Here is a 27,153-nt window from a genome sequence, read left to right as displayed (position 1 = left end):
TTTTTAAGTATTACAAGAAATGTATTAATATAGTAAAACTTCAGTTTTAAGCCCTGATTCTAAATGATTTGCTGATCAATGTTGATTACTGGGTCATAGAAAATTTCTCTCATAAAAGTACTCCTAACAAAAAGGTGCTTTTAAAATAATATAACATGTTTAAGGCCAAGTATAGAGACTACTCGATATACTTCAGTCTTTCTTTGATAAAGTAGGAAACACTATAATAGTATTATCCTTTGGTTTTATTTTCTGGATTATAAAAAAGTCTAGACATAATGTTTTTAGATAGTCTTAACATCATTCTTTAAGAAAACTTATCAGATGGCTTATTACATTTCTCCTGATATTATCTTTTATTAATGTTACTGTCAGCCTTGATTGGTTCAAATTTTCACAGTATAACAAGCAACTATTGTGCATCTTTTCTCAGTCCCTGAGAATCACAATCATCACAGAAGATTTTTATCCATTCATTGAAAGTCTCTGGAAAGCAGTGGTGTTCTTTCATTGGTAACAGGGCAAGGAACAGTGTCATAGAGGGTTAATCCATGTAAATTGGCTTCCACCCGTAAAGTAATTTTCTGGAACAGAAAAGAAAATTATATAGAGAAGTTTTGTCCTTATGAGAGACTAGCTCTTCATTATGCTGCACAAGATCCCTTATGTAGTCAGAGAAACAAATTGATCTAATGAGGAACAGGAAGTCACTGTCACAGTGACATCCTGAGCATCCAGTGAAATGAAAAAACCATGCCTCATTAAGTTTCCTATTTTTCTTTTGTAGGTTTTTTTTTTTTTCCCAAGTAAAGCCATGTGTTAGGGCTGGGTCTAGGTGAATAAACACAGATTACAGAATCTCTTCAGATGTGCTCTGCAACTCCATTATCAAGGCTGAAGTTTACTTGTAACACACAACTCCCTCAAATCCAGGTACAATGTCACCAGAAGTTACTCTTCTTATATCCCTTTCTTTGGTGCCAGATTTTAAAATGCTAATTTTCAAAAACAGACAGAAAATCTGTCAATGAAATATTCTGTTATTCTACATGAATGAAGTTCTATTGAACAGAATTAAAACTATTTATTACCTGAAAATCACGAATATAAGTCAGGAAAAATCCAAAGAAGGAAAATGACATAGACCATTCTGCTGCAGTAGTGACCATGTGAAGCACATAACCCTGGAGTTAAAGAAAAAAAACAAAGGCCACTTTGTTACATCCTATTCAAATAATCTATGTTAGTACTTAAATTAAGCAACATCAAATTCTTATAGACCAATCTTCCTTCTGAAGATCATTCCTTGATTTTTGAACATGTCTTGAAAATTGCAGTAGCTACTAGGAGTCCTTCCTGACCTACAGTAGATGTTTTTGTTTCACTTACAACAAATATAATTTCCACTAAATAACGAAGACAAAACCTACATTCTACAACCAAGGAGTTACAACCCACCCCCCTCCAGCCACAAAATTCATAAAAAAACATCTGTCATCCTTAGGAGGCTGAAGGAAGATCACAAATTTAAGGCCAGTTGGGTCACTGAGTGAAATGAAAAAAAGTACTCCCACCCACTAACACACACACACACACCATGCATCTTAATAAAATTCATGAAATGCCTCTAGAAAGCTCAAGAATACTCTTAATAAACTTTTATAAAGGCTATTTGTTGAAGTTGAACCCTGGTTCTTTCTCCTAGTCCATTGCTCAAAGAATAAGACTTGGACTCAAAATATATTTACAAATGCCTTGGCCATATAGCTAGGGTCTACTTTGACTTGATCATAACTAAAGACAACCTGTTTATTTCAACCTACATTCTGCCACGTGGCTGGTTACCTGTGCTCAGGTTCCATTTGTCTGTCTCCTCGTATCATCCTAGGCCTATTTCCTGTGCCTGGCTCTACCCAACAATCCTTTCTCTTCCCTGATGTCCCACCTCTATTTCCTATCTATGCCACAAGTCATAGGCTTTTTAATTGACAGACAACACATCCATACGGTATACAAGATATTCTCCCTATGGCTATTTTTAGAGTTTGTGTACTAACTTACAACATTAACTATGTAGGGTATGGAGAGATGGTTCAATAGTTAAGAGTGTTTGCTGCTTTTCCAAAGGAACCAGGTTTAGTTCCCAGTTTCCATGTTGGGCAGTTTGTTTCCACCTATTAATATAGCTCCAAGGGATTCAATGCACTCTTCTGGCCTTGGCAGGCTTCCATGTATACATGATACAGACACATGTAGTGATAATAAATTTAAAATGAAAATAAATCTTTAAAGTAATTACACATACACAAGCACACACACAGACACAGACACACACACAGACACACAGACACACACACACACACACACACACACACACAAGCTTATAATATTTTATAGACCTCAAGCTCTTACTTTGTCTTCTGGGTTCCAGTGTAGTTTCTGTACTATATCAGGACCAAAATCACTACTGTACAAAATTGATGAGCAAGTCATCACTATAAAAAAAGTAAGTCAAGGAAGACTCTTAGAGATCTGAAAGTTTAAACTTGTACATTATAATAACAACAACAAATCATTTTAAAGGCTAACTTTAAAGGCTAGCTTTTATTACTATGATCCAATCTTATTTTTTTTTTTAAAGAATTAATGTCATGGGCAGCCCTAAAACTAAAGATCTATCCAGAGTAACCAGGAATGGTTTATATCATATCCTTTTCTCTTTACTCAAAAACTAGCAGCTCTACCATAAATTTCCACTGAGTAATTTTCTGTAGTGAGCATAATTATTCTTTCTTGCTTTCTTTGAAGTATGACTATGTCAAACATTATGTTTCTTCCTAGCTTAGTTACTTAATTTCAGTCTGAATTTCATGTACCAATGAACAATGTCCTTTAATTAAGGGTGACTTTAAAGAGACTGAGGGAGATGGAACAATGCCTCAGCAGTTAAGAGCACATGTTACTCTTGCAGATTAATTCCGTGGTATCTGATATTCTCTTCTGATAGCAGTGGCCACCAGGAATGCACATGGTGCACTTACATAAGTGTAGATAAAATACATATGTATGTGAGTGTGCGTATAACAATATAAAAATTAAAATAAAAAAATGGTTCTTACATTGTACCAAACTGCACTCACTTTTTTGTTATTCTATTCTCTTTCAATAGTAAACCACACATTACAACAAAGGATACTGCTAAGTGCACTTACTCCACACCAGATAACCAATAGCAGTCGGACCCAGAAGACTTGTTTGCTGTGAATTTTGGGCTGCATTTGGTAGGAAAGGATGGTCTGAACAAACATGTAAAATGAGCCCATACTAAAGGCAAGGACAGCTCCACATACATGTACAATAAATAGTGTTGATTTCTGAGAAGCAGAAAAAAGTCAGTCAATGAGAAAAACAAAGAACGCATTGGCAATATATCACTTAAAGTGCAAGCAGACAGCTCACTAGGGCTAAGTGGAGATTGAACAAACTACTTCCCCAAAGCACAGGAAGACCAAAGTAAAACCAGATGACTTCATTTGCCAACAATAAAAATGGTAACAAATGTTGATGTATTTTGTTTCATTTACTTAACATTTTTATTGTGTTCTATTAGGTGTCAGGCAGTTTTTAAAGTCATTAATATGTAAATGAATAAAATAGACACTCAGTTCTCACAGTTTATATTCTAGCGAAGGTACACAAAAATAAATAATAAACCCCAGAAATAAGAATATCCCATAGTAAAGTAGCTAGTGGTCATAATAGAGAAGAGTAAGAAAGTTATCGATAGAGATCTGGGATATCAGACAGGACAGTTTAAATGGAATTTAAGGTCTTCATGGTACTATTTAGGCATTGATTATGCCACAGGAATCATTAGTAGTTTATAAGTTATGATGTTGCCCTTATTTACTTATATTTAAATTCCAATATTATATGTTACATCTGATTAAAACAGACAACCGTCAATATCAAATTTCTACAATCAATGTTTAAAACCAAATTTTGATTGAATCACTACTTTCTATTTGTTTGTTTAGTTGGTGGTGTTTGTATTTCTTTTGTAGAAAAGGCACAGCCAATATTTGGCACAGGGGGAACATAATGACTAAGAGAACAAAGGAAAAGCAGGGTTCAGTTTTCTTATTTTGTATCAGCTGAACAATCTACACAGTTGATGTGCTATTTCTCAGTTAACTGCTACAGCTGATTTTTAATATACAGAAATTAGAGATTTTGGTTTTTCAAAGGCACAACTTTTCCTTTTCAGAGAAAGAGAAAGGGGGGGAGAGAGGGAGGGGCAGGATCCCTGCTTGAATCTGATAAAACTAAGCATAGACATAGCCCAATAAATGTCACTATTGAGGTAAAAGTAAAAATAAAAAGTGGAGGGGAAATATTAAAACTTGAAATGAAGGCATATAAAATCAAATGAAAATGGGAAGGAAAAGAGGAGGGTAAGGACAGACAGATGACACCAACAGTTATTTGAGGAGTCTTATGGAAACCTACTGCAGTAGAAGCTTCTTAAACTATATATATTTATTAAATAAGGTAAATGGAATCAAGTAAGGGGGGGTATACAAAGCACAAGAAGACATCTCTTATTATCAAACAAAACTTCAGGTGCCAGGAATGGGTTATATCTAATTGACCTGTTGGCCAAAAGGGCCCCACAAGAACCTCTAAGCAATTCAGGATCCTGCCAAAGCTATTGGTTGCTCTTTACAAACTGATTGTAAGGCCCTATTGCTGAAGACAACGCCTACAAATCTCAGTGAACATGAAGATGCCATGCTGCTGCTCAACTAGAGCCTCTTCCCCCACTGACTAGTGCTCATGGAACAGGAGGGCGTATTCTGCAAGGAAAACACTTCTCTAAGTGGCACTGAGGACCCTTACTTCCTGTTACTCATTTTGTTGAATATTATATATACACTGTACAAGGCACTATATACTGTACTGTACAAAGGTATTCAGTGTACATTAAATTAAAGTTTCAAATACCATATGATTATAATTATTGGTCTTTTCCCTGGAAATAAAGGACCATATAAGATCTTTTCTCTAACCTTTTTAGTACCTTCAATGTCTTTCAAAAAGTTCCTAAATAAGTGAGAGCTTGCATGTACTAAGTAGTGTGCAATATAGCAATATATATATCTCCTAAAAATCATCTGTAACATTTTTAACACTGAACTATAGAAACTGACTAGGGAAATCAGAGTTCATTTTATAATATCCACAGCTTACTAGCTGTCCTATACAACTTTAGGTCTCTCTCCATGGCACAAGGACATTGTGCTTCTTGACACTAGTGCCTGGCAAAACTATCTTTATTTATTTATTTTTTAAGAAGTCATCTTGACAACTCATATTGCACACTTCTAGCAAATGAGAATTAGTTAAAATGATGATTCACTGCTGAGTGAGGAAAGCTTTCTCCTTGATCAAACTCTGCTTAGGTTCCTTTGAGCTCTTGCCAACTGGGCCTGATTTCTGGGGTTCAAGTTTCATCTTCACATTGTCTAACTTCAGAAAGAATCTTGCCTAAATTAACCTAAGTATCTTAAGTAACAGCCAATATACCTTCTTATCGCTCATGTTTTCTATTAGGAGTTTTCCATCCACTGAGCATCACTCTGGTTTTTGGCTATACATAATCTTTTTTCCCCTACTTTTTCAAAGTGGAGTACAATTTCTCTTCCCTACTAAAATAATCCTGTAGCTATAAAGATGGTCTTCAAGAAAGTCTTTCTAAGCCATTTGTGAATGAATTCTACTTAATAATAATTTTCAAATAGGTTAAAATTTTTAAGAAAGAGGTGTGATTTCATTATTATTATTATTATTATTATTATTATTATTATTATTAGCTGTGTTAGTCAGCAGGAACAGGAAGACAGTTATGACAGAGATGGATGGTGGCCAGCCTTTATGGTTTTTAAAGAAAAAGCTGAAAAAGGAACAGATTCTCCCATCCTATCACAGGTACAAGAATTCTTGATTACAAACAAGAACACAAGGTAAATGATTATGATTCATCAGGTATAAAATAAAGTTTAGATCTAAAATCTATTACTTATTCTTAATATCAGTTCTGTCTGATCTTGAAGTAATTTCCAAGTAAGTATATAATGAAGTCTATAAGTAACTGTTCTGAGTACCCAAGAAAGAGTTCTTATGATTTATGTTTATTTAGATCACCAAATATGAATTTTTCTAATAGTGAAAGAAGCTGTTTCTACAAGGCTCAAATGATAAAGCTGAGTTCTGTAGGCTGCAGAGACAGGAACAGCACATGACGGAAGACCTGAGCTTTCCACTTTAATATAGATACCCAAAACATTTCAGACAGACACTCTCACTGGGTTAAAAAAAAAACAAACAAACCTGGAAATTTGCCACGAGAGAAAGTCCTAAACAACTCAGTATCCCAAGTACAAGGCCAGCCTTGTTTAATTTGATGATAAGGTTCTCTTCAGGGTTCAGTGCATGAACTTGCTTGTAACGAACATAGATGGTAGCAATGCCTGGGAAGAGAGAATTTGAAAAACAACCAAGTAATGAATAACCAAGAGAATAATGTGTCCATGAAATGTTCACCAAGGTCGGTCACTACCCAGAAACACAAACTGTCTTTTTAACATTAACTTGAATACAAAAAGAAAAGAAAAGAACCTACAGATTTTAAAGAATTTTCTTCTAGTCACATCATAGAACTACTTGAATCCCTGTTTGCCAGAGTAAGCCATTACTATCCACGATCCTCATGTCTACAACTACTTAATATTAAATTTAGATAATAATTTTGATATCTTCTGAAGAAAGCTCTCATGATACTCTTATTACAATAAACCCACAATAGTTTTAGGATCAGCATCAAAGTGAACAGTAGAATCTAGATGGGCCACGCATAGGAAAGACCAACAAAATCTCCCCTCATCTCATATTGTTTTATTTCATGTTACCACAGTTAGGCTCAAGAACACACAGCAGTTAATTACAAAAGAAACCAGATCCTGCTTTACATACTTATATTCTAAATCAAACTTTGTACTGCAGAGTTATTGCCAGATAACATATAAGTATAATAAACATAGATATATGTTTTGTAGACATGTTTTGAAGAGTGTAAATAGAAAACATGATTATAAATTACTTTTTCTAATTTCTAGTTTTTCAAACTTCTTTCACATTCATTTATGAATTATTTGTGTGCGTGTGTCTGTCTGTGTGTCTGTCTGTCTCTCTCTCTGTGTGTGTGTGTGTGTGTGAGAGAGAGAGAGAGAGAGAGAGAGAGAGAGAGAGAGAGAGAGAGAGAGAGAGAGAGAGAAGAGTATATGTAAGTCACTAACCAGCCTTTGGAGCTGGTTCTCTTCCCCAATATGGGTACTGGGGATTAAACTCAGGTCTTTTGGCTCAGTAAGCAAGTATCATTACTTCCGAGACCATCTTGTTAGCCTTAGTTTCTCTTTTTCATGGAAGCAAATAGTATGTATTGAACTGATGAATGAAATTATTTTTTAAAGCATATTTAATATTTTAGTAAATATTTTATTAAACTAACAAAAGTCAGGCTCACACACACACAAAAGAGGAGCTTGAACATAATACAGTATGGTAAGTTTTGCAGCATGAGATTATTTCAAAAATGAAAACACAATTCCATTTCTACTCTTAAACTTTTAAACTGTTTATCATGAAAGAATTTAGTCGTGGTCAGTTTTGCCTTCAATTCTTTATATCGCACTAGTTGTTTAAGAAATCTACCTAAGGTTCCAAGGAATGTTTGGTTGTCCTTGCAACTCATGTTTAACTAAGAAGTCTACTACAGCCATATAAATATTTCTTCAAAGTGTATTTCTATAAACTGATATTTCTACTGGAGCTTTTTCCCACCCTATCCCTTTGGAAGGCAGCAATATAACCAAGAGTTTTCTTTCTTTCTTTTTCCTTTTCTTCTTTTAGGAACATAATTATAACTTATAATTTAGTAACAACATATTCTCAAGTACAACTAGAAAATAAGTAGTGATACAATATTTAAAGAAGAAATCAGCATTCTGACTCTTCATTTTGTATGCTAAAACCACTCCTACTTCCATTACTTACCTAAAACTGCAGCAATATTTAGCATTACTCCAAAGAGGCATCTTTCAGGAGGTATTGTCCCGGTGTCACTGAAAGACAAAGAAAAAGTATGTAGGGTAGGGTTCTTACACTAGACACCCTACCATAACAGGAACTATTTTAACACATTTTATCCTTTAAAAGCCCCTGAACAACGTACATGTGTGTGTGTGTGTTTGTATGTGTGTGTGTATGTAGGGAAAGAGAGAGAACATAATTTGAGTATATAAATATTTAGCTACCTCTTTATTGACTATCAGATCTTTTCATTTCCACATAGCAGAAATCAACAAAAACCAACTTAAAACAGATTATCTTTGATATGTTAACAGTATGCTGTGCATTTACCCAAAATTAAGTCCATAAAAGTATCAGTGTATCCACTTCACTAGAATATTCTACAAGCAGGCCTGGCCCTTTCACAGCTCTTGTCTCTGTACCCGCTGTTGACTTCAATTAACAACTGTCCATCAATTGATCATTAAAAATACTTATCAATCACCATTCATCCATTATTGTCTTAGGGTTTCTGGTACTATGAAGAGACATCATTATCAAGGCAACTCTCACAAAGGAAAGAATGTAATTGGGTTGGCTTACAGTTCAGAGGTTTAGTCCATTATCATCAATGGTAGAAGCTGGGAGTTCTACATCTGGGTGGGCAGGTAGCAGGAAGAATGGCACTGGCCTGGCTTGAGCTTCTGAAGCCTTAATGCCCACTCCCACTGACATACTTCCTCTAACAAGACCATTAGTGCCACTCCCTGGGTCTAAGGTGGCCATTTTCATCCAAACCACCACAATCCACTTGCTGGCCTCCATAAGCTTGTAGTGTATCTTTGAAAAATGCATTTGGTTCGACTTCAAATGTCCCTATAGTCTACTTCAGTATCAAAATTGTTTAGAAGTTCAAAGCTCAAAGTCTCTTCTGAGATCTGTGCAATCTCTTAACTATAATCCCCTGTAAAATCAAAAAGTAGAACACGTAATTCCCACATACAATGGCCCAGGATGTACCTTTCCAAAGCAAGGAAAGGTCCATAATGAGGACATAACAGCCTGAAAGGAGACTGAAATCCAGCTGGGCAAACTCCAAACACTGCAACAACATGCCTGATGTGAAAGTACTCTTCAGATCTCCTACTCCTTTCAGCTTTGTTGACTGCAACAATTCTTTCTCTTGGGATGGTTTCACTTCCTGTTAACAGCTCTGGCATCTCCAACACGTTGGGGTCTCCAAGGCAATCCAATCTTCACCTTCATAGCTTCACACAATGGCCTCTGGGCCTCCATGCAGGGACAGCCCTGACATACACCTGGCCTCAGTGGCTTTCCTTAAGCATGGGGGAAGATTCCATATCTCCCTTCTTGTATCCTTGACTCTAAGGCTTGAACCATGTGGCCAAAGCTGCCCAATTCTGGGGCTGGAATATTGTTCCACTTTTTCAAAAACATTTTCACCAGCTTCCTGGTTTTGATGGTTTTCCGCACTGCCTAAGCTTGGCTGTCCTGGAAGTCCCTCTGTAGATCAGGTTGACTTCAAACTCAGAGATCTGCCAGCTTCTGCGCTCTGAGATCAAAGGTATGCATCACTACAATCTGCCTTAAACTTTTCTTTAATTCCTTTCCAAACCTGGAAATTTATCTGGGTGGGATCTTGCCAAGAAGTTCCCACTCCCTTTATTACATGTGGCCTCAGGCTTTTCTTTAATTTGTTTATATCCTTGAATGGAGGACTTAGTTCCTTTACACTCCTCGTACCCCTTTTCTCCTCAAATTGTACAGTTTGCATTTTTCCTTGCTCAGGTTGCTTCTTTTCATTATAGATCTGCACTATGTGTAGCCACTAATTACCAAGCAACACAGCCAGCGACATATTAGGCTGTCTGAAAATCTCATCTGCCAATGCTATTAATCCATAAGTCTTCCGTTTGCCCTTGGGCAGATTTTTTTTTGGACAAGGGCAGCAAGTAGCCACATTCTTCACCAAAATATCAGAAGAATAATCTATAGGTCACATGTTACTATTCTTTACCTCTGAACACTCTTGAGCAAGGGCCTCAGAACTACTGTATTTCATGCCCTTGCTATTATGGCCCATTAAGCCCTGCTTACAGTGTTCAATGCTTTTCTAGTCCAAAGTCCCAAAGTATTCCATATTCCTCCAAACAAAAACATAGTCCAGCCTATCACAGCAATACCCTAGATCTTGGTCCCAACTTCTGTTTTAGTTTGGGTTTCTATTGTTGTGAAGAGACAACATGACCATGGCAACTCTTACAAAAGAAAACATTTATTTGGAGCTTGTTTATGGGATCAAAGGTTTAGTCTCTCATCACCTTGGTGGGAAGTCCGGAGGTTTGTAGGCAGAGGTGATGCTGGAGAAGACGCTGAGAGTTCTATGTCTGGTCAGCAGGCAGCAGAGTAACACTGGGTTTACCTTGAGCTTCTGAAACCTCAAAACAAACTCCTCCCTGCCCTCCACTAACACACTTCCTTCAACAAAGCCAAATCTACTCCACCAAGGCCACATCTCCTAACAGTGCCACTCCCTGTGGACCCATAAGGGCCACTTTCAGATCACCTTGTTTCTTGAACAGGAATAGAAAGGAAAACAAATCTGATGTAACTCTCACATTCATGGAAGTTACATTTAGGACCCATTTTGAATGCCCTCTTACTTTTAATCTTGGATGATTCTTTTAGTAGACAGTAACTGACAAAACTATCCAGGTTTCTCAAAACAACTATCACACTGAAATGCAATGGGTCTGTTTACATTCCTGTCCTCCAGGGCACTATGGTCTACTACACAGATCCATATAGAAAACAAATCATTTAAAAACTGTAATATTTAGATACATGCTCTTAATCTCCTTAAAATATTTTTTATTTGCTAATTGGGACTATTCATTTGTTCCCAGCTTTGCTGAATCAATACGAGGATGAAATAAAATGTGAGGTAATGCATAGAATGGTGGAGACATCCACTGAGCATTACTGCCTTTCCTTTTCTACAAACCACCTACTACAAAGATTAAAAAGATGAAGTGTTAGTCTTGAAGTAAAGCATTACAGAATATACAACTGTTGTTTACTGCCTTGATATATGGGTCACTACTGCATCTTTAGAGATGTCTTTGCCTTGTAGTTCACTGTTGTAGTTTGTAGGCATCACAACTGGGTAGAACTATTGACTGTCCTTCTTTTTAGCAGCTGCAAAGCACATTCTAATATTACGAAAGCTAGTCATCAGGGAGGTTTCAAGGTCAGACTCAGCTTGAATCCCTGAATCCTGTGTTTAAAGTGCTTGTGTCTTTAGCAATAGGGACTTACCTTCAAATTCTGTGAGGCAAACAAGAAAAACAGCAATAGTTTACACTCTTTACAGAGTTGTTCGGACTCCACTGACCAACAAAATAAGTTTCTCATGCCTAGTACTTAAGCTTTTGTTAGTTTCTCTATGGCTGTTGCAGGAAAAATTCTAACACCCCAAGTGCCAAATTTTTATTTAAACTACATAATGGTATATACAAACACTTGCATATATTATATGTAAGTTCAGGTAAACGTGAAATAGTATAATTCCACGTGGTTTTTTCAAACATCCTTAGTGTTTGGAGGTACAGACTGCAAACGAGAGAAAACATGCAGCACTTTTTTAGGGGTCTGGCTTACCAAACTCAATATAACCTTTTCCAGATCGATCCATTTACCTGAACATTTTATAATCTCATTACAGCTTAACAACATTCTGTAGTGTATTTGTATTATTATTTTGTTATCCATTCCTCAATTGAAGGAGATAAGGTTGGTTCAATTCCCCAGTTACTGTGAATAGTCCAATCAGTGAATATGGTTGAGCAAATATATATGGAGGAGAATGTCGAGTCCTTTGAGAAATAGTCCATGGAATGGTATAGCTGGGTCATATAAAAAGCATTTTAGCTTTGTAAGAGACTCAGGTGATAGTAGATGCTGGCAAGGATGTGGAGGAAAAGGAACACTCCTCCATTGTTGGTGGGATTGCAAGATGGTACAACCACTCTGGAAATCAGTCTGGCAGTTCCTCAGAAAATTGGACATAGTATTACCTGAGGACCCTGCTACACAACTCCTGGGCATATACCCAGAAGATATTCCAACATATAACAAGGACATATGTTCCACTATGTTCATAGCAGCCTTATTTACAATAGCCAGAAGCTGGAAAGAACCCAGATGTCCTTCAACAGAGGAATGGATACAGAAAATGTGGTACATTTACACAATGGAGTATTACTCAGCTATTGAAAACAACAAATTCGAGAAATTCTTAGGCAAATGGATGGAACTAGAAAACATCCTGAGTGAGGTAACCCAATCACAAAAGAACACACATGGTATGCACTCACTGATAATTGGATATTAGCCCAAAAGCTTGTAATACCTAAGATTCAACTCATAACCCATATGTAGCTCATGAAAAAAGAAGACCAAAGTGTGGGTGCTTTGGTCCTTCATAGAAGGAGTAACAAAATATTCATGGGAGCAAATATGGAGACAAAGTGTGGGACAGAAACTGAAGGAGGAGACTGTTCCACCTGGGTATCCATCCCATGTGCAGTCACCAAAGGTAGATGCTGATGTGGATACCAGGAAGTGCATCCTGACAGGAGCCTGATATAGCTGTCTCCTTAGAGGTCTGCCAAAGCCTGAAATATAGAGGTAGATGCTCACAGCTAACCATTGAACTGCTTATGGGGTTCTCAATGGAGGAGTGAGAGAGAAGCCTTAAGGAGCTGAAAGGGTTTGCGGCCCCATGGGGAGAGCAACAATACCAACCAACCAGAGCTCCCAGGATCTAAACCACCAGCCTGGGAGCACATAGGGAGGGACTCATGGCTCCAGCTGTATATGTAGGAGAGGATGGCCTTGTTGGGCATAGGTGGGAGAGGAAGTCCTTGGTCCAGTGAAGGCTGGATGCCCCAGTGTGGGGGATTTCGTGTGTGGGGAGGTGGGAGTGGACGGGTGGGTGGGAGCACATCCACATAGAATCAGGAGGAGGGTGATGGGATAGGAGGTTCCCGGGTTGGGGGTGGGGTGGGAATGGGGAAAGGGGATCACATCTGAAATGTAAATAAAATATCCAATAAAAAAATTTCAAGTTAAAACTTAGAAAAAAGAATTCTGACTTCCCAGTAGCCACATTCTCCTGCAATACCATCAACAGTAACTGCAGGTACTTATAAATTCAGTTTTGAAGTGAATTTTGCATTTCTTTATATCCTTTGGGATTGTAACTTTTTAGATAGCACCTATAAACCGAAAGAAAAATCCTTTGGCAGAATATTTAGTTTAACCTAATTATATATCTTGAATATCAAAGAAATGAGCCTAAGATAAGTATAATATTACAATTTAAATATCCTAGTGTCAGAGAAAGAGCTCAGGGTTATCATTAGAAAAGCTTATCATTAGAAAACTAAAAGCAGAAGGAGATGGGGTTGGGGGAAGTGTCCAGAGTGCCTGGAAAGACCACACAGGAGACTGGCAGAGAACTGAAACACTCAAAAGACTTTAGTAACTCCTAAGTTACAGAAAGCTCTGGAATGCAAGAAGACAAGTTGTCAGATGGGGAAATAAAAATGCTGACAAGCTCACATCAATCTTAAATATGCATCTTCTTACAGAGAAGCAAAGAATTGTCTGGCTCCTAGAGCCATGCATTTCCTTAATACAAGGGTAATCATTTGTCAAATTATTATTACCAGAAGTGAACACTTAAAATTATAAAAAATTGGGGGGGGGGGGTTTACAAACATCTCTTAGTACACCCAATCTGTGTCTGACTTTTGTATGGTATCTCCATTACCGAAGCCACAATCACATGGTGCCCCTTCTGAAAGGATACTTAACTTGTCAGAAGTTCATCTGACAGTTTGATGGCTCAACTAAGCCTTCAGGTTTATCACTTTTAAAAGTTTGCCATTTTTTGTGTTAGAAAGGTTATCTATCAGAAGGTTAGTAAGTGAGGAAATGGAACAACTGCAACAAACATAAAATAAAATATACTCTTTAGATAAGGACAAAGGGAAAAAGCAATTGGTTCAGTGTCTCCAGGCTGGTGTTTCAAAGGCTTCAGCTATATTCTAGGTAGAATCATTTAGATGAAAATACATGGACTGACAGCTGCACTGTGCTCAGTGATGGTGTCTTTACCACCTCTAATCCTAGTTAACTCCCCTAACTCTTCCTCTCCCTGGTTAGTTTCCCTTTCATTATAAAAATGAAATTAGTATCTTAGAAACCATTCATAATTATTAGTTTTTTTCATATTCTCTTTGTGAAGGTATAAACATTCCTGGCAGTGTCAAATTAAAAGTCTTACCTTGCTGTCTATTCAGCAATACCACATAGAAAAATTTACCAACATTTCCATAAAGTACGCAAGAGTATGCATAGAGTATTTCCCCATCTGACAACTTGTCTTTATTATCACATTATTTCTAACATCCAGCAGGGAGGGAGGTATTACTCATTATGTTTAAACCTAAAAATTGCTAAGCAAAATATATTAACTGTGAGAAAAAGAAAGGGAGTAAGAATCCTTTAAAACGACAGATGACAAAACAAATTCTGGAAGGAAAGCCACTAAATTGCCTATCACCTTCAGAGGCAAGAACGAACTTCAGGAGTGAAGAAGGGACTTTTACTTTATTTTTAAAGATTTGCTCAATTTTAATGTATGACTATGTATATGTGTGCCTGTGTGGGTCAAAAGAAGGCATCAAGTCTCCTAGATCTGAAGCTACAGGGAGTTGAAGACACTCTGTGGGTACTGGGAACCAAACAGGTCCTCTGCAATAGGAGGAAGTATTCTTAATGGCTGAGTCAGCCCTAATGTCTTCCTGTCTGTAAGCAGTATCATTTTTGTTAAAAGTTTGCTGGAATAATTACTCTTGTTTCTATAGTTGAAAGAGATGGGGTTGGGTAAATTGGAAAGATGGCTCAGCAGTTACAGCACTTGCTGCTCTTACAAAGGACCTGACAGCTGCTTACAACCCTCTGTAACTCAGTTCCAGGGGTTAGATGCTCTTATCTGGTCTCCAAGGGGACCAAAGCATGCATGTGGTACATATACAGTACAGGTTAAACACTCAGAAAAATAAAGTTTAAAAGTGGTTATGAACACAGTACATGGAACTGATTACCCAACAATTAAATTGTCGGTAATTTTGAAATTTCAAAAATATAACTGATAATATTTATTTTGTCAGAAATATCTAGCCAGTAGGTCAAGAAGAGTAAGAACACAGTCCCTAGAGTAAAACTGCAGGTACAAATTTTGATTCATCACTTACTGAGTTGTACCACTGAGCAAATCACATACTATTCCAGGACCATACTCCTTCTGTGATTTAGATACTGAATGTATTGGAGGTTTAGCCTATAGGATAGCACTATAGGTAGTTGTGGGTTCTTTAAGATGTGAGGCCTAGAAGAGGTCTTTAAGTTCCTGGATAAATACACTTAAAGGGAATTACAAACCTCTGATCTCCTTGCTTGCTTTTGCTTTCAGGTCCTGAAGTGAGGGCTTTTGTTCTCTATATACTACTGACATCATGTATGCTTTGTCCCAGGCTCAGAGAGGTAGGACCAATTAATCATGGTCTGAAACCACTACAAGAGTGAGCCAGAACAGCCACTGTATACGGATATAAGTTGATTATTTTAGATATATATTACAGTAACAGAAAGATTACTCTAGCTCCTGTCTACTTAAATGAGGATAAATTTCTCTACACATGGATAATGCAAGGACTACCTAAGGCCTGAAGAAAACTTAGAACATTACCTTGTTACATAATAAATTAATAAACATTTGCCAATACTACTATGTTTTTCTAACATTAGTATTGTTTGGAACATTTTTTTAAATTTACAAGGAAAGTAATTCTAATTCCAGGTTCTGAGGCAAGCTCAAGCACTTACTTAGAAGACTAGACACTAAGAGTTTAGAATCTACTAATTAACTGACTCTTACCCTACAGTCCCCAGAGTTTTCTATTTCATAGAAAGAATTACCTGCAAGTTCTATTTTATGTTTCTTTTGCTACAATAGCAGTAAAAAACGTGAATTTCAAATAAAAAATTGAGATGCCAGATTCAATGTAAACTATGAATTAGTCCTAAAGACTGTCTAGGGAAAGTAGCACTTACCTGGGCCTGTGTTCAGTCCCCAGTACTGAAGGTGGGTGTTACTTCTATATGAACAATATACTTTACTGACCTGATATAAGGCAATGCAGGGTCAACATGGTGGAGTGTTATTGCAGTGATATATGAGAATATGAAGGTAGCAAATGTCCAAATTACAAGGACCGATGGAAGGAAACTGAGGCCTTGCTGAAACCACCACATTTCAGACAGGTCTTCTGAAGCAAAAAAAGCAAATGAGAAACAGTAATGGGTAAGTTTTTCCACTCCATGTTAGCCACCCACTCCACGAACTTCTGATCTTACCCTCCAAACATCCTCCTTGAACTGCCCCTGTACTACCTCTTCCCTTCTTAGAACTAAGACTCACTCACTGGCCATGACCAGAAACTAACTTGCTTTCTGTCTTATCATTTCATACACACACACACACACACACACACAATCTCTCTCTCTCATACAATTTAAGTCATGTCTATATTACAATAATGTAAATCAATGAGATAGCTGTTACAGTGTATCATTCAGATAATAAAAATATCTTTACATTTCCAATACAGCTGGTTTTTGACCCTAATACTCTCAATCTACAATTTGTCAGATGAGTGAATGTGGTCTTCTGTATCCTGGTGGGGAAGGGGAGACACTACACTCTTTGTACTCTCTGACCTGACAAGTATCTGGTATGCTGATGAGCTGGCTGGGCAGACTGAGGCATGATGAGAGGACTGACATTTCCATGTCTCTGTAATGAAGACTTTTCAAAATTCAAAAGACATAAATCAGATGATCAAAAGATGTCATGGAGGATATGTGTAATCCTTGGCATCAATGCCACCACAAGAGGTATCTAGATATGAAGAGTGAGGCCTTTGAGCTATAGTAAGCAAGTGGTATATTCAGCAGCAGAGCCATAGTTTCAGTGGTCAGACTCTCTGGACCACACCCTCTCACCCAGGCCCTCATGGTAAACAAGAAATGTGGTGTTTGAAATTAGATTTTTTTTTTTTTTTTTTTTTTTTTTTTACTCTGTCTGATCCTAAAACCTTGAAATCCTGAGGTCAGGACTCTTCCAATTCAGTCTTGGTCAGCCTGCCTCTGTCCCTTCCTTTCTTCTCTCCCTCCCTCCCTGGCTTCCCTTCTTCTGTGCCTTCCCCATCCCCATCCCACCTCTACCTCTCTCTACCTCTCTCTCTCTCTCTCTCTCTCTCTCTCTCTCTCTCTCTCCCTCCCTCCCTCCCTCCCTCTCTCTCTCTCTGTCTCTGAAACAAGATCTCAAGCATTCCAGGCTGGCTACCTTAACTGTTGGGGTTCCAAGTGTATACCACACCATACCTGGTTAATGTGGTTCTGATGATCAAACCCAGGGCTTCAGGTGTATTAGATAAGCCATCTACCAACTAAGTCATATCAACTTCTCAAGAAGATAGGGTCCACAGAGTCTGAGCTGTGACTATAAATGGTAGGAACAAGACAGCAAAGGATGTAGGGCTTCAAAATGCAAAGATTCAGAAAAATCACGATAACGAGACCACTATAGGGTTAACCCTGATCACAGTTTAGGTTCCTTTATCCAGACCAATGACTGGGAGCACTGCAATAAGGAACAGGATGACAAGCAAGACATGCCTAGTAACTCAGACCAAGCACAGTGGCTTCCACTATGTGATCTATAGTAGCCTGAAGAGCAATGGAAAGTTGATTGATTGATTGATAGATAGATAGATAGATAGATAGATAGATAGATAGATAGACAGACAGAGTAAAAGGCAATGTTGGCAAAGGGGAAGTAGAGGAATATTTGCATAACACCAGAGTTCTCATGACTGACTTATAGCTGCTGTGCTATTTCAAGAAAACTTTCTTTACTTCCCCACACAAGAGAAGAACTACTTGTTGGACCTGCCTGTGAGTAATATGCCCATGGAAGATACAAAAACAAGCCATCTGGGCCCCAAGGTGCTCAGTGAACTGAGTGTCAGAAGAATACGACTATAGAGGTGGACTCAGCACCCACAGGCACACCACAGAGCAGCATGCCTTCTGCCATGTGGCTATCATCACCCTCACACCTCTTCTACACACTGTTAATATACTTTATGTGTATGGGTGTAATGCTACATATATGTTTGTGTACACATGTGTCCTGGCACCTTGGGAAGCTAGAAGAGGGTGTCCGATTCCCTAGAGCTGGGAGTTACAGCTAAGTGGTTGTAAGGTGCAGCTCTCCTGCTCCAACCCACACATTTTCCAAGTGTAGCTCTAGCTCAGTGTCCTTGCTGTTTCCAGCAGGATCCTGTACTTCATCAACAAGAACACTGATCACACTAAACAGTAGTATCTTGTTTGGTTTTCCTTCTTCATTAAACCTTCAGTTTTAAGAGAACAAGAAACAGTTATTTTGTTTTTTTTTTGTTTTTTGTTTTGTCTCTATTATACTTCTGATTGTAATATGAAGAGATTAAAAAAAAACACCTAAATACATATCGCAGGGTGTTTTCTCCTTAAACTCTAGACTGAAGATGATACATAATAACAAGTTAAGAATGTGAATAATGAATTCATTTACTTACTTTTTGAAATTAATTGTTAAGAATATAAATACTTTAAAATTAAAAGTAATTGTTTTTAGTATTTCCCATCAACTATGTAAATACCAAATCAAATTCCTTGAGTTTGAATAATGCTTCACAATCTTCTACTTCTTTGTCTCAGGCTGACTTTCTCAATAATGAAATCTCAGCCACTTGTGACTTGTTATCTGCTTCAGTCATATGACATGTTGCAATACAAGAATGTTTACAGTGCTAAGTTAGTTTCTTTTCCTTTGTTCTAAAAAGTTACCATTATAAGTTGATTCAAGCAATTTCCTGCCTAACTTGTCATAATCTCCTAACATTTTTCCCTTTCCTAAAGGTCCATAACATTTTCATTTATAGATTTATTTATTATTCTTGGCAATTTCTTGTCAATGTCAGGTAGACACTTTCTCTATAGCAGGTTGCTGAGAGAATAATCCTGATGGGTACATTTCCTTAGTCAGCTCTTGAATGCTACTTTAATTCCTGTTTCCAATAATTCTTCTCTCAAGACTACAGGAACTCAGCTCTATTATTTATTGGTTTTGTCTAGCCTCACATTTACGTTTTCTTAGAGACGGAACTCTTAGAAACCTATCATGTGACAGCATATATTCTGCAATACTTTTTTTAAAAAAAGTTTCTCTCTTTTTTCTTTCTTTCTTGTTAGACAGAGTCAACTAATCTTTATTTAGCAAAGAAATAAAGGCAATATAATAAAGCAAAGGCTAAAAGGTACTAGACCAACTTGTCCTGTGCATGAAAAAGTAAACCATGCATTATATTTGTATAGACCAATTCAAAATTGACCATAGAACTCTCAATAAAGTGACAAAACTATATTAACTATAAAAATCCAAACCAAGAAACACACACACACACACACACACACACACACACACACACATATATGTATGTATGTAAATCCTAGACTGGCCAAGAACTCCCTATGTAGTCCAGAAGGGCTTTGAACTCATGATCCTTTTGTCTCCATCACTCAAACACCAGGATTACAGGCATGTGACATCACATCCAGTTTAATCAGTACAAGGAATCCAACTCAGGTTTTCTTATATGCTAGGCACTCTATACATTGAACCATCCTCTCAGACCCCTTGAATGTGTTTTATGGTTTCCAACTATGAGCTTGAATTTGTGTGATCATTAAATCTGAAAGTATTCTAAAATCTAGCTTCTTAAACTGTGGGTCATGTAACTGAACGTGGGCTTATGAAAAATAATAGGAATAAAAATAAGAGGAAAGGATTTCTGGACATATAATGAGAAAGTAATCCAAACCCAACAGTGTAACAAATCCAGAAATACATGAGGGTATTTGCCTGGGCTTATATTGCACAACTTATGTACAACCTTGGCTCTGATCATACAAGGTACACTTTGCACCATGCACTCATCAGTGAATACTGCTTGAATCATCTCAGCTCAGATTCAAAGCTACTGTGTGTTAGGAGTTAGTTTTTCGTGTTAATATAATATTTTCTGTTCTTTAAGAAGCATAATAGTTTAATTAAGAATCAAAGTATTATATCTTGATTGAATTGTTAGAATATTCAAACACACACACACACACACCCCTCATTAAATTATTTCAGCTTGTGACTAGGGAAAAAATGTTAGGAAATGAAATGGTCTTAAATGTACCTTCTCCCACTTTGTACTACATATTTATGCAAAGCTGCTTAAATAGGAGAAATACAATCTGTCAACTCTGAGAAACATGGTAGATGCTCTTTGCCCTAGAGCAGTGGTTCTCAACATTTCTGATGCTGTGACCCTTTAATACAGTTCCTCATGTTGTGGTGACCCCCAACCATAAAGTTATTTTCACTACTTCATGGCTGTAATTTTGCTACTGTTATGAATCATAATGTAAATATCAGTGGGGTTTTTTTTTTTACATTTTTAAAAGAATGCTTTGTATTAATAGGTAAGCATGAACTGTGTTGTGCTTCAGACTGCAGTCCTATAAAAGGGTTTTCTTGGTTGCTTGATAAGCTGTAATGATGCCTGAAATATGATTATTTGTAAGAAAAACACTGGGGCTGGAGACATGGTTCAAGGTTAAAAGCATGCATTGCTCTTCCAGAGGACCTGAGCTCAGTTATTAGTATATACACCTGGCATTACACAACCTCTGGCATCCGGGAGCACCTGCACTCATGTTCACAGCCCCACACATTAACACACATACATACACAACCTAAAAATTGAGAAACAGGAGCTGGAGAGATGGACCAGAGGTTAGGAAAACTTACTGTGCTTGTTCTTGATTAGGACAAAGGCTCAGTGCCCAGCACACACATAAAAGGTCACACTTTTCTCTAACTAAGTCCGGGGCTTTAACAACTTCTTCTGACTTCTGTGCATTCCTGCATGTACACTACGTACATAAACACACACATGCTCACACAATACACATGATGAAGAATGAATAATCTTTAAGATAAAAATTACTCTTTTTAAAAAATAAATGAAAAACATCTAAAATACCATAGATACATAAAAAGATGCAGTAAAGACCAAAAAGGGAGTCATTATTAAAATAACTGCACATATGACCATACTAAAGCACTATGTATGGCCTCTTTTGCTTAATAAATATATTAAGATTAAAATTCTAAGAATAACTATAAGTATATACTCTCTTCTTTTTATTTATTTTTTTATTGGATATTTTATTTACATTTCAGATGTTATCCCCTTACCCCAATCTACCCCCTCTACCCAGGAACCCCTCCTCCTGCTTCTATGAGGATGTGCCCCCACCTAACCCCCCACTCCAACCTCCCCACCCTCAAATTCCCCCCTATTGGGCATCCAGCCTTCATGGGACCAAGGATCTCCTTTCCCACCTATGCCGACAAGGCCATGTGCAGTCACCAAAGGTAGATGCTGATGTAGATGTCAGGAAGTGCATGCTAACAGGAGCCTGATATAGCTGTCTCCTTAGATGTCTGTTAGAGTTTGAGATATTCAGAGGCAGATGCTCACAGCTAACCATTGAACTGATCAAGGGGTTCCCAATGGAGAAGTTGGAGAGAAGACTGAAGGAGCTGAAAGGGTTTGCAGCCCCATGAGGAGAACAACAATACCAACCAACCAGAGCTCCCAGGGTCTAAACCACCAGCCTGGGAGCACATAGGGAGGGACCCATGGCTCCAGCTATATATGTAGGGGAGGATGGCCATATCTGTGTTTTCTAATGATCTTAGGTGACTCCTGTGAAAGAGTTCTTTTACCCCAAAGGGGTTGAGACTCACACTGAGAACCACTGCCCTAGAGGGTCAAATATTCAGTGATTTAAAAATTAATGTATAACTAGAAAAGTACACTTACCTCATTAGCATTCAAATTTGCTGTGATCTTTCATAAATGACAAAACTATATGTATGCCAAAGAATTGTTTTATCCACATGGCAGGAAGAAAGAACTGACTCCCACAAGCTGTTCTTTGATCTCCACATATGGACCATAATACATCTGAACAGGAACCTGCATGTGCATCCATACACATACACACACACACACGAGAGAGAGAGAGAGAGAGAGAGAGAGAGAGAGAGAGAGAGAGAGAGAGAGAGAGAATGATGATTGACTTACTAACCTGGGCCAACTTCAGGTTACACACACACGAGAGAGAGAGAGAGAGAGAGAGAGAGAGAGAGAGAGAGAGAGAGAGAGAAAGAGAGAGAGAATGATGATTGACTTACTAACCTGGGCCAACTTCAGGTTACACACACGAGAGAGAGAGAGAGAGAGAGAGAGAGAGAGAGAGAGAGAGAGAGAGAGAGAGAGAGAGAGAGAATGATGATTGACTTACTAACCTGGGCCAACTTCAGGTTAATTTGGGTTTCTAGCTTTTCAGAGCATGTAGACTGTGAGTGTGAACCTTGAATCAGTAATGAAAGACTTCATACAGAGTCTAGATCTTGATGGTATCTTTATTCCACCACCTGGATATGTGGAGAAAACAGTCATATTTAAGTGATCTCTCTTGGCTAAGCGGGAGAGAGTTTTCTGGCCCTCCATTCATAGAGTGTGTATGGAGTCTTGAGATTCTGACAGTTTGAGAAAAGGTAGTGCAAAGGAAATGAGCTACATAATTAAGGAAAATGTTTGCTTTTAGCTTATGAAAATATTACTCACTGAAATTGTGATACTTTTTGCATAAACCGTAAAAATACTATCTCGAGCATGTGACAAGAGTGTGCCAAATGTGACAAGAGTGCCTATAACCCTAACACAGAGGCAGAAGAAACAGGAATATTCATAAGGGTCACCAGTCAACCTCCCCACATTGCAAATTCCAGGCCACTGAGTCATTCTATCTTTTGGAAAGGTACATGACACCTGAGGCTGCCCTCTGTTCTTAACAACCACAGGCATACATATACACCTGCATTTACAGACAGACACTCAGACACAGATAGAAAAAGACGACAGACAGACAGACAGACAGACACACACACACAGAGAGAGAGAGAGAGAGAGAGAGAGAGAGAGAGAGAGAGAGAGAGAGAAGAAAGGCTCTCTTTTACACACAGCCATTCCTAAGCTCTTTGGTGTGAAGAAGTAAGCAGTTCCTGAGAGAACTGGACTTGCATGTCTACAGCTTTTTACTTCTTTAGTGTGAACATTTAGGAAGGGAAATGAACCGAATGAGAGAGATGCTACTTCACCAACTGCAAACACAGGGACTCACCCATCCTCACTCAGTACTTGTTGAATAAACATAAAACTGACACCAAATCATCTTAACTCCAGTAATGGGTTGGATTTTCTATTTCAGTAAGCAGTGTTAGATTCCTGCACATCACAGTAACTCTTGCAGAGCAGGCTCTCTCCCCAAAACACTCACACACCACCACGAAATGATGGCAATCCTACTTCTGTAAGTCCTCCCTTCTCCCGTTCTACCTACTGTAACCACTCTTGTTTAGGTTCTCTATTCCTGGTTGAACTGCTTTTTTCTTCCCCTCCACCCATTCAACCCTGTATTTCCAAATTAATAAGTATTTCCCTTCGTAAAACCTTCTTAAAAGTAAAACTATGTAATCTTGAGCAAGCTTCAAAATTTATCTGAGCCAGTTCTTCCTTTGAAAAATGCAAATATTACCAGCACAGATTGTACCATACAGTAGTTACTAGAAAGGTACAGTTATTTAAATTAATATATAATAAAATTTCAAATTTCAGTTCCTATGTTGTAGTCACCACTATTCAAATGCTCAGACCCAGTCTAGTGACTAGCAACTAGACAAAGTATGGGACATTTTCTTATCATGGTAAAGTTCCAGCAGACTCTGCTCGAGAGTCACAGAAGTTATAGTAACAGCAGGGAAAGACCCTAACACACAAGTGATATATAATTAATATTGTCTAGTATTTTTAGATTACATTTATTTATATGTTTTATAAGTATGGGAGGTAGGGAACGGGAGGTAGGGATGGGGGTGGGATGGCGTGTGGTGAAGGTGAGGGTGTACATGACCAGGCATCGATTTTCTTTTTCCACTATGTGTGTCCAGGGGAATGAACTCAGGTCATCAGCGTTGCTAGCAAATATCTCACATGCTGAGCCATCTCACATTTGTTAAACCCTCTAAAAGAATCGCTGTTTCAGCCAGGCAGTGGTGGCACACGCCTTTAATCCCAGCACTTGGGAGGCAGAGGCAGGCGGATTTCCGAGTTCGAGGCCAGCCTGGTCTACAGAGTGAGTTCCAGGACAGAAAGGACTACACAGAGAAACCCTGTCTCGAAAAAACTGTATATATATATGTATGTATATATGCATATATATATATATATATATATATATATATATATATATATATATATCTCAGAGAGGTTTATTCAAATACTAAATGAGATAATACATGTTAGGTTCCTTCATAAGTGGTCAGTAAGTATGTGCCCCTTTTCACAATGTGAAAGATAAACTACGTATTTTAAGAGTTTTCAAAATGTCAGTCTTCAGAACTGTCCCAACCAGTTCCCTTTTCAAATCCTGAAATCTATAAACAAAGAAGATATGTTATCAATTCAACCACATGATTTTAAGCAGCACACAAATACTAGCCAATGAACCAACAGTATCTGTGGCCTGAACACTAGAATGTACCATTGTGAGCAAAATGTTTCCTTTAAGGACCTGGTGCTTGAGATTTCTTATAATAGTGATCTACCAGCTGTAATTTTTAAAAAGTTTTAATTGTAGGAAGTCAGTTTTCTTATTGTTTGGCACAGCAGACACATTTCTCTAACCCCTGAACATTATCCATTTTTGTAAATTCCGTAATTATCACTTTCTAACTATTGGGTTTCAGGCAAATTTCGAATTTCTGAAATACAGTATTATACTTGAAATATAAGTATAAAATACTATAACAATTCATAAATTGCAGTCATAACTACCAATACACAGCTGTGTATGAATTTTTTTGAGGTATGATATACTTCTATGTTTATGCTTTAAAGATTCTAGCTGTTTAAACTGACTGCTTAGAAGCAAGGCTGGGCTTAAAATACTGTTAAAGTCTTTCAGAGACAACTGAAAAACTAAAGTAGACAGGATGAGTAATAAGGAAGACTACCAACCAACTGTCCAGCACCTCCCCTCCAAAAACTGAAGTACGTACGGGAGCGATTTCAGACCAAGTGGATTAGAAGTATAATGGTTAACTATTTTACAGGTCAAAACATTCAAGAACTCTTTTAAGGAGTGTTTGCATAGCAAACAAGAGGCCTTAAGTTCAATTTCCAGAACCAAAAAAATAATAATAATAAAATCTTTAGAATTACTTAAAAATATATAAGAAACTTTACACAACAGTAGGAATGTTTAACAAACTGTTTTGCATCTCTCATCCACCTTCTCTGCTTACTCTGAAGCTCCAAGAGTCAGAAATCCAGTTACATTTTTTTCCCACAAGCATTTAAAAGCCACTGGTAATAAAATGAACATTTTTATGTTGTCTCTTCTAAGTGGTAACAACAAAAGAATAGTAAAAATGTAAACTCTGGATGTTCCAAGTGAACGAACAGGTGGCCTCAGGCTATTTTTCAGAGGTCCACACAAACATCAGGTGGAAAACAAAGCATAGCAATGACAATTTTCCTAAATTCTAATATGGCCTCTTGACAAATGTAACATTTTTCCAATGGCTAATCTCAAATCATCTAGTTACACAGTCGATAAATTAAAATTTGATAACGCAGCAGCACAAATTTGTTGAATTTGGGTTTTTTTTTTTTTATAAATTAAAATTGGGAAAGCTGGAGAATTTATCCCTGTCTCAGTGCTTTTCAAAGGAACGTCGCTGTTAGGTTTCACAGGACTTGTAATTTCCTTTCAACTAGGGACCACTCCCTGAAACACAATCATGGGATGAAGACTGCGCTCTGTGTAAACACAAGGTCACCACTGATCTTCGTTTTGAAGTTCCCCAGCCTCCACCAAGTAGAAATAAGGGCACAGGAATGGCAAAGGGAATTAGGGCAAAGGTTTCCTTAGCTGATTTTTTTCTTTAAAAAGCAACCCCCTGAGTCTTGTAGTACTAGAGCTTCACTGTGTCTGGCACCAGGAAAATATAAGGGACTCCAAGCTTGGCACGAAGCACCGCTGGGGACAAGCTGGTGGTAGAGGTACCAAAGAAAGAAAAAGTAGGACGGCAGAGACCTCAGCTTAGTTGTCATCTCCCGTGATCCGTGGGTTCCCGGAGTTGACCCGCAACTCTGGTCGTGAGTGTCACGAAGCTCACGGAACCAAGTGGAGCTGCCGCGGTTCGCGTGGTTCGCGCGCCCGTGAGACTAAGGGGACTCATGTTGCGCCCTCGCTCTCGGCTTGCGAACCACCCTTCGATCCAGCACCTAACTAAACAACCCGCTGGCGCTAGGCCAGCCATTTCCCCCCTCCCACTCACCTTCTTTCCTGTCCTGGACCCGCCAGCTCCAGCCTCCAAGTGCAGAACAGGCCCACCGTAATATGGGCGGAGCCCCGGGGCGCGCTCCCGAGTAGCTCGGAGGCGCGCCGCAGCCTTTTCTGAGTCCCCCTCTTTACGGCAATCGTGAAAGTGTCGTGAACGTGCTGCCGCCTATCAGTCACTCAGTCGCCTGGAATCGGAGTTGCTATTTCTAGGCTTGTGCTTGTTGGGTTCGGGGTAAGGCTGCCGGGGGCCCGGCCTAGGGAAGGGGCGGGGATGTCGCGGACGTGGCGGGGCGCTTT

At 38.2% G+C, this 27,153-nt stretch overlaps 2 protein-coding genes across 12 annotated transcripts in view; one reads left to right on the top strand and one right to left on the bottom strand.

Annotated features, from left to right (window-relative positions):
• Positions 1 to 27,003, bottom strand: Dram2 (DNA damage regulated autophagy modulator 2). 10 transcript variants are annotated; one of them, XM_076933084.1, is made up of 10 exons: positions 26,852 to 27,003; positions 22,754 to 22,882; positions 22,266 to 22,421; positions 16,403 to 16,547; positions 8,113 to 8,180; positions 6,391 to 6,530; positions 3,197 to 3,374; positions 2,413 to 2,495; positions 1,092 to 1,184; positions 1 to 584 (listed from the first exon to the last, which is right to left on the bottom strand). In XM_076933084.1, exons 4-10 carry the CDS (start codon positions 16,531 to 16,533, stop codon positions 474 to 476), a joined length of 804 nt encoding a protein of 267 aa, XP_076789199.1. In that variant the 5' UTR covers positions 16,534 to 16,547; positions 22,266 to 22,421; positions 22,754 to 22,882; positions 26,852 to 27,003; the 3' UTR covers positions 1 to 473. The 10 variants fall into 10 exon arrangements, with proteins under 10 accessions (XP_076789199.1, XP_034355680.1, XP_034355679.1 ...); XM_034499789.2 differs by lacking the exon at positions 22,266 to 22,421 and adding an exon at positions 17,665 to 17,782; XM_034499788.2 differs by lacking the exon at positions 22,266 to 22,421.
• Cept1 (choline/ethanolamine phosphotransferase 1) overlaps positions 26,949 to 27,153 on the top strand; it is a 42,502-nt gene continuing 42,297 nt past the window's right edge. For both annotated transcript variants that reach the window (XM_034499786.2, XM_076933081.1), the window contains exon 1: positions 26,949 to 27,088. The gene's annotated coding sequence lies outside the window, so the exon portion shown is untranslated. The remainder of the gene's footprint in view (positions 27,089 to 27,153) is intronic.

This window comes from Arvicanthis niloticus, chromosome 4 (genome assembly GCF_011762505.2).
Source record: "Arvicanthis niloticus isolate mArvNil1 chromosome 4, mArvNil1.pat.X, whole genome shotgun sequence".
NCBI lineage: Eukaryota > Metazoa > Chordata > Mammalia > Rodentia > Muridae > Arvicanthis > Arvicanthis niloticus.
Note: the sequence above shows the minus strand (reverse complement) of the source record. Positions and strands in the feature narration are given on the sequence as shown.

Coding starts and splice junctions, on each gene's coding strand:
- Dram2 (XM_076933084.1), bottom strand. CDS start 16,533: ATGTGGTGGTTTCAGCAAGGCCTCAGTTTCCTTCCATCGGTCCTTGTA. Junction 2,496..3,196: donor TGGAGTAAGTGCACTTAGCA/GTATCCTTTGTT, acceptor CTTTTTTTATAG/TGATGACTTGCTCATCAATT. Junction 1,185..2,412: donor ACTGGAACCCAGAAGACAAA/GTAAGAGCTTGA, acceptor CTTTAACTCCAG/GGTTATGTGCTTCACATGGT.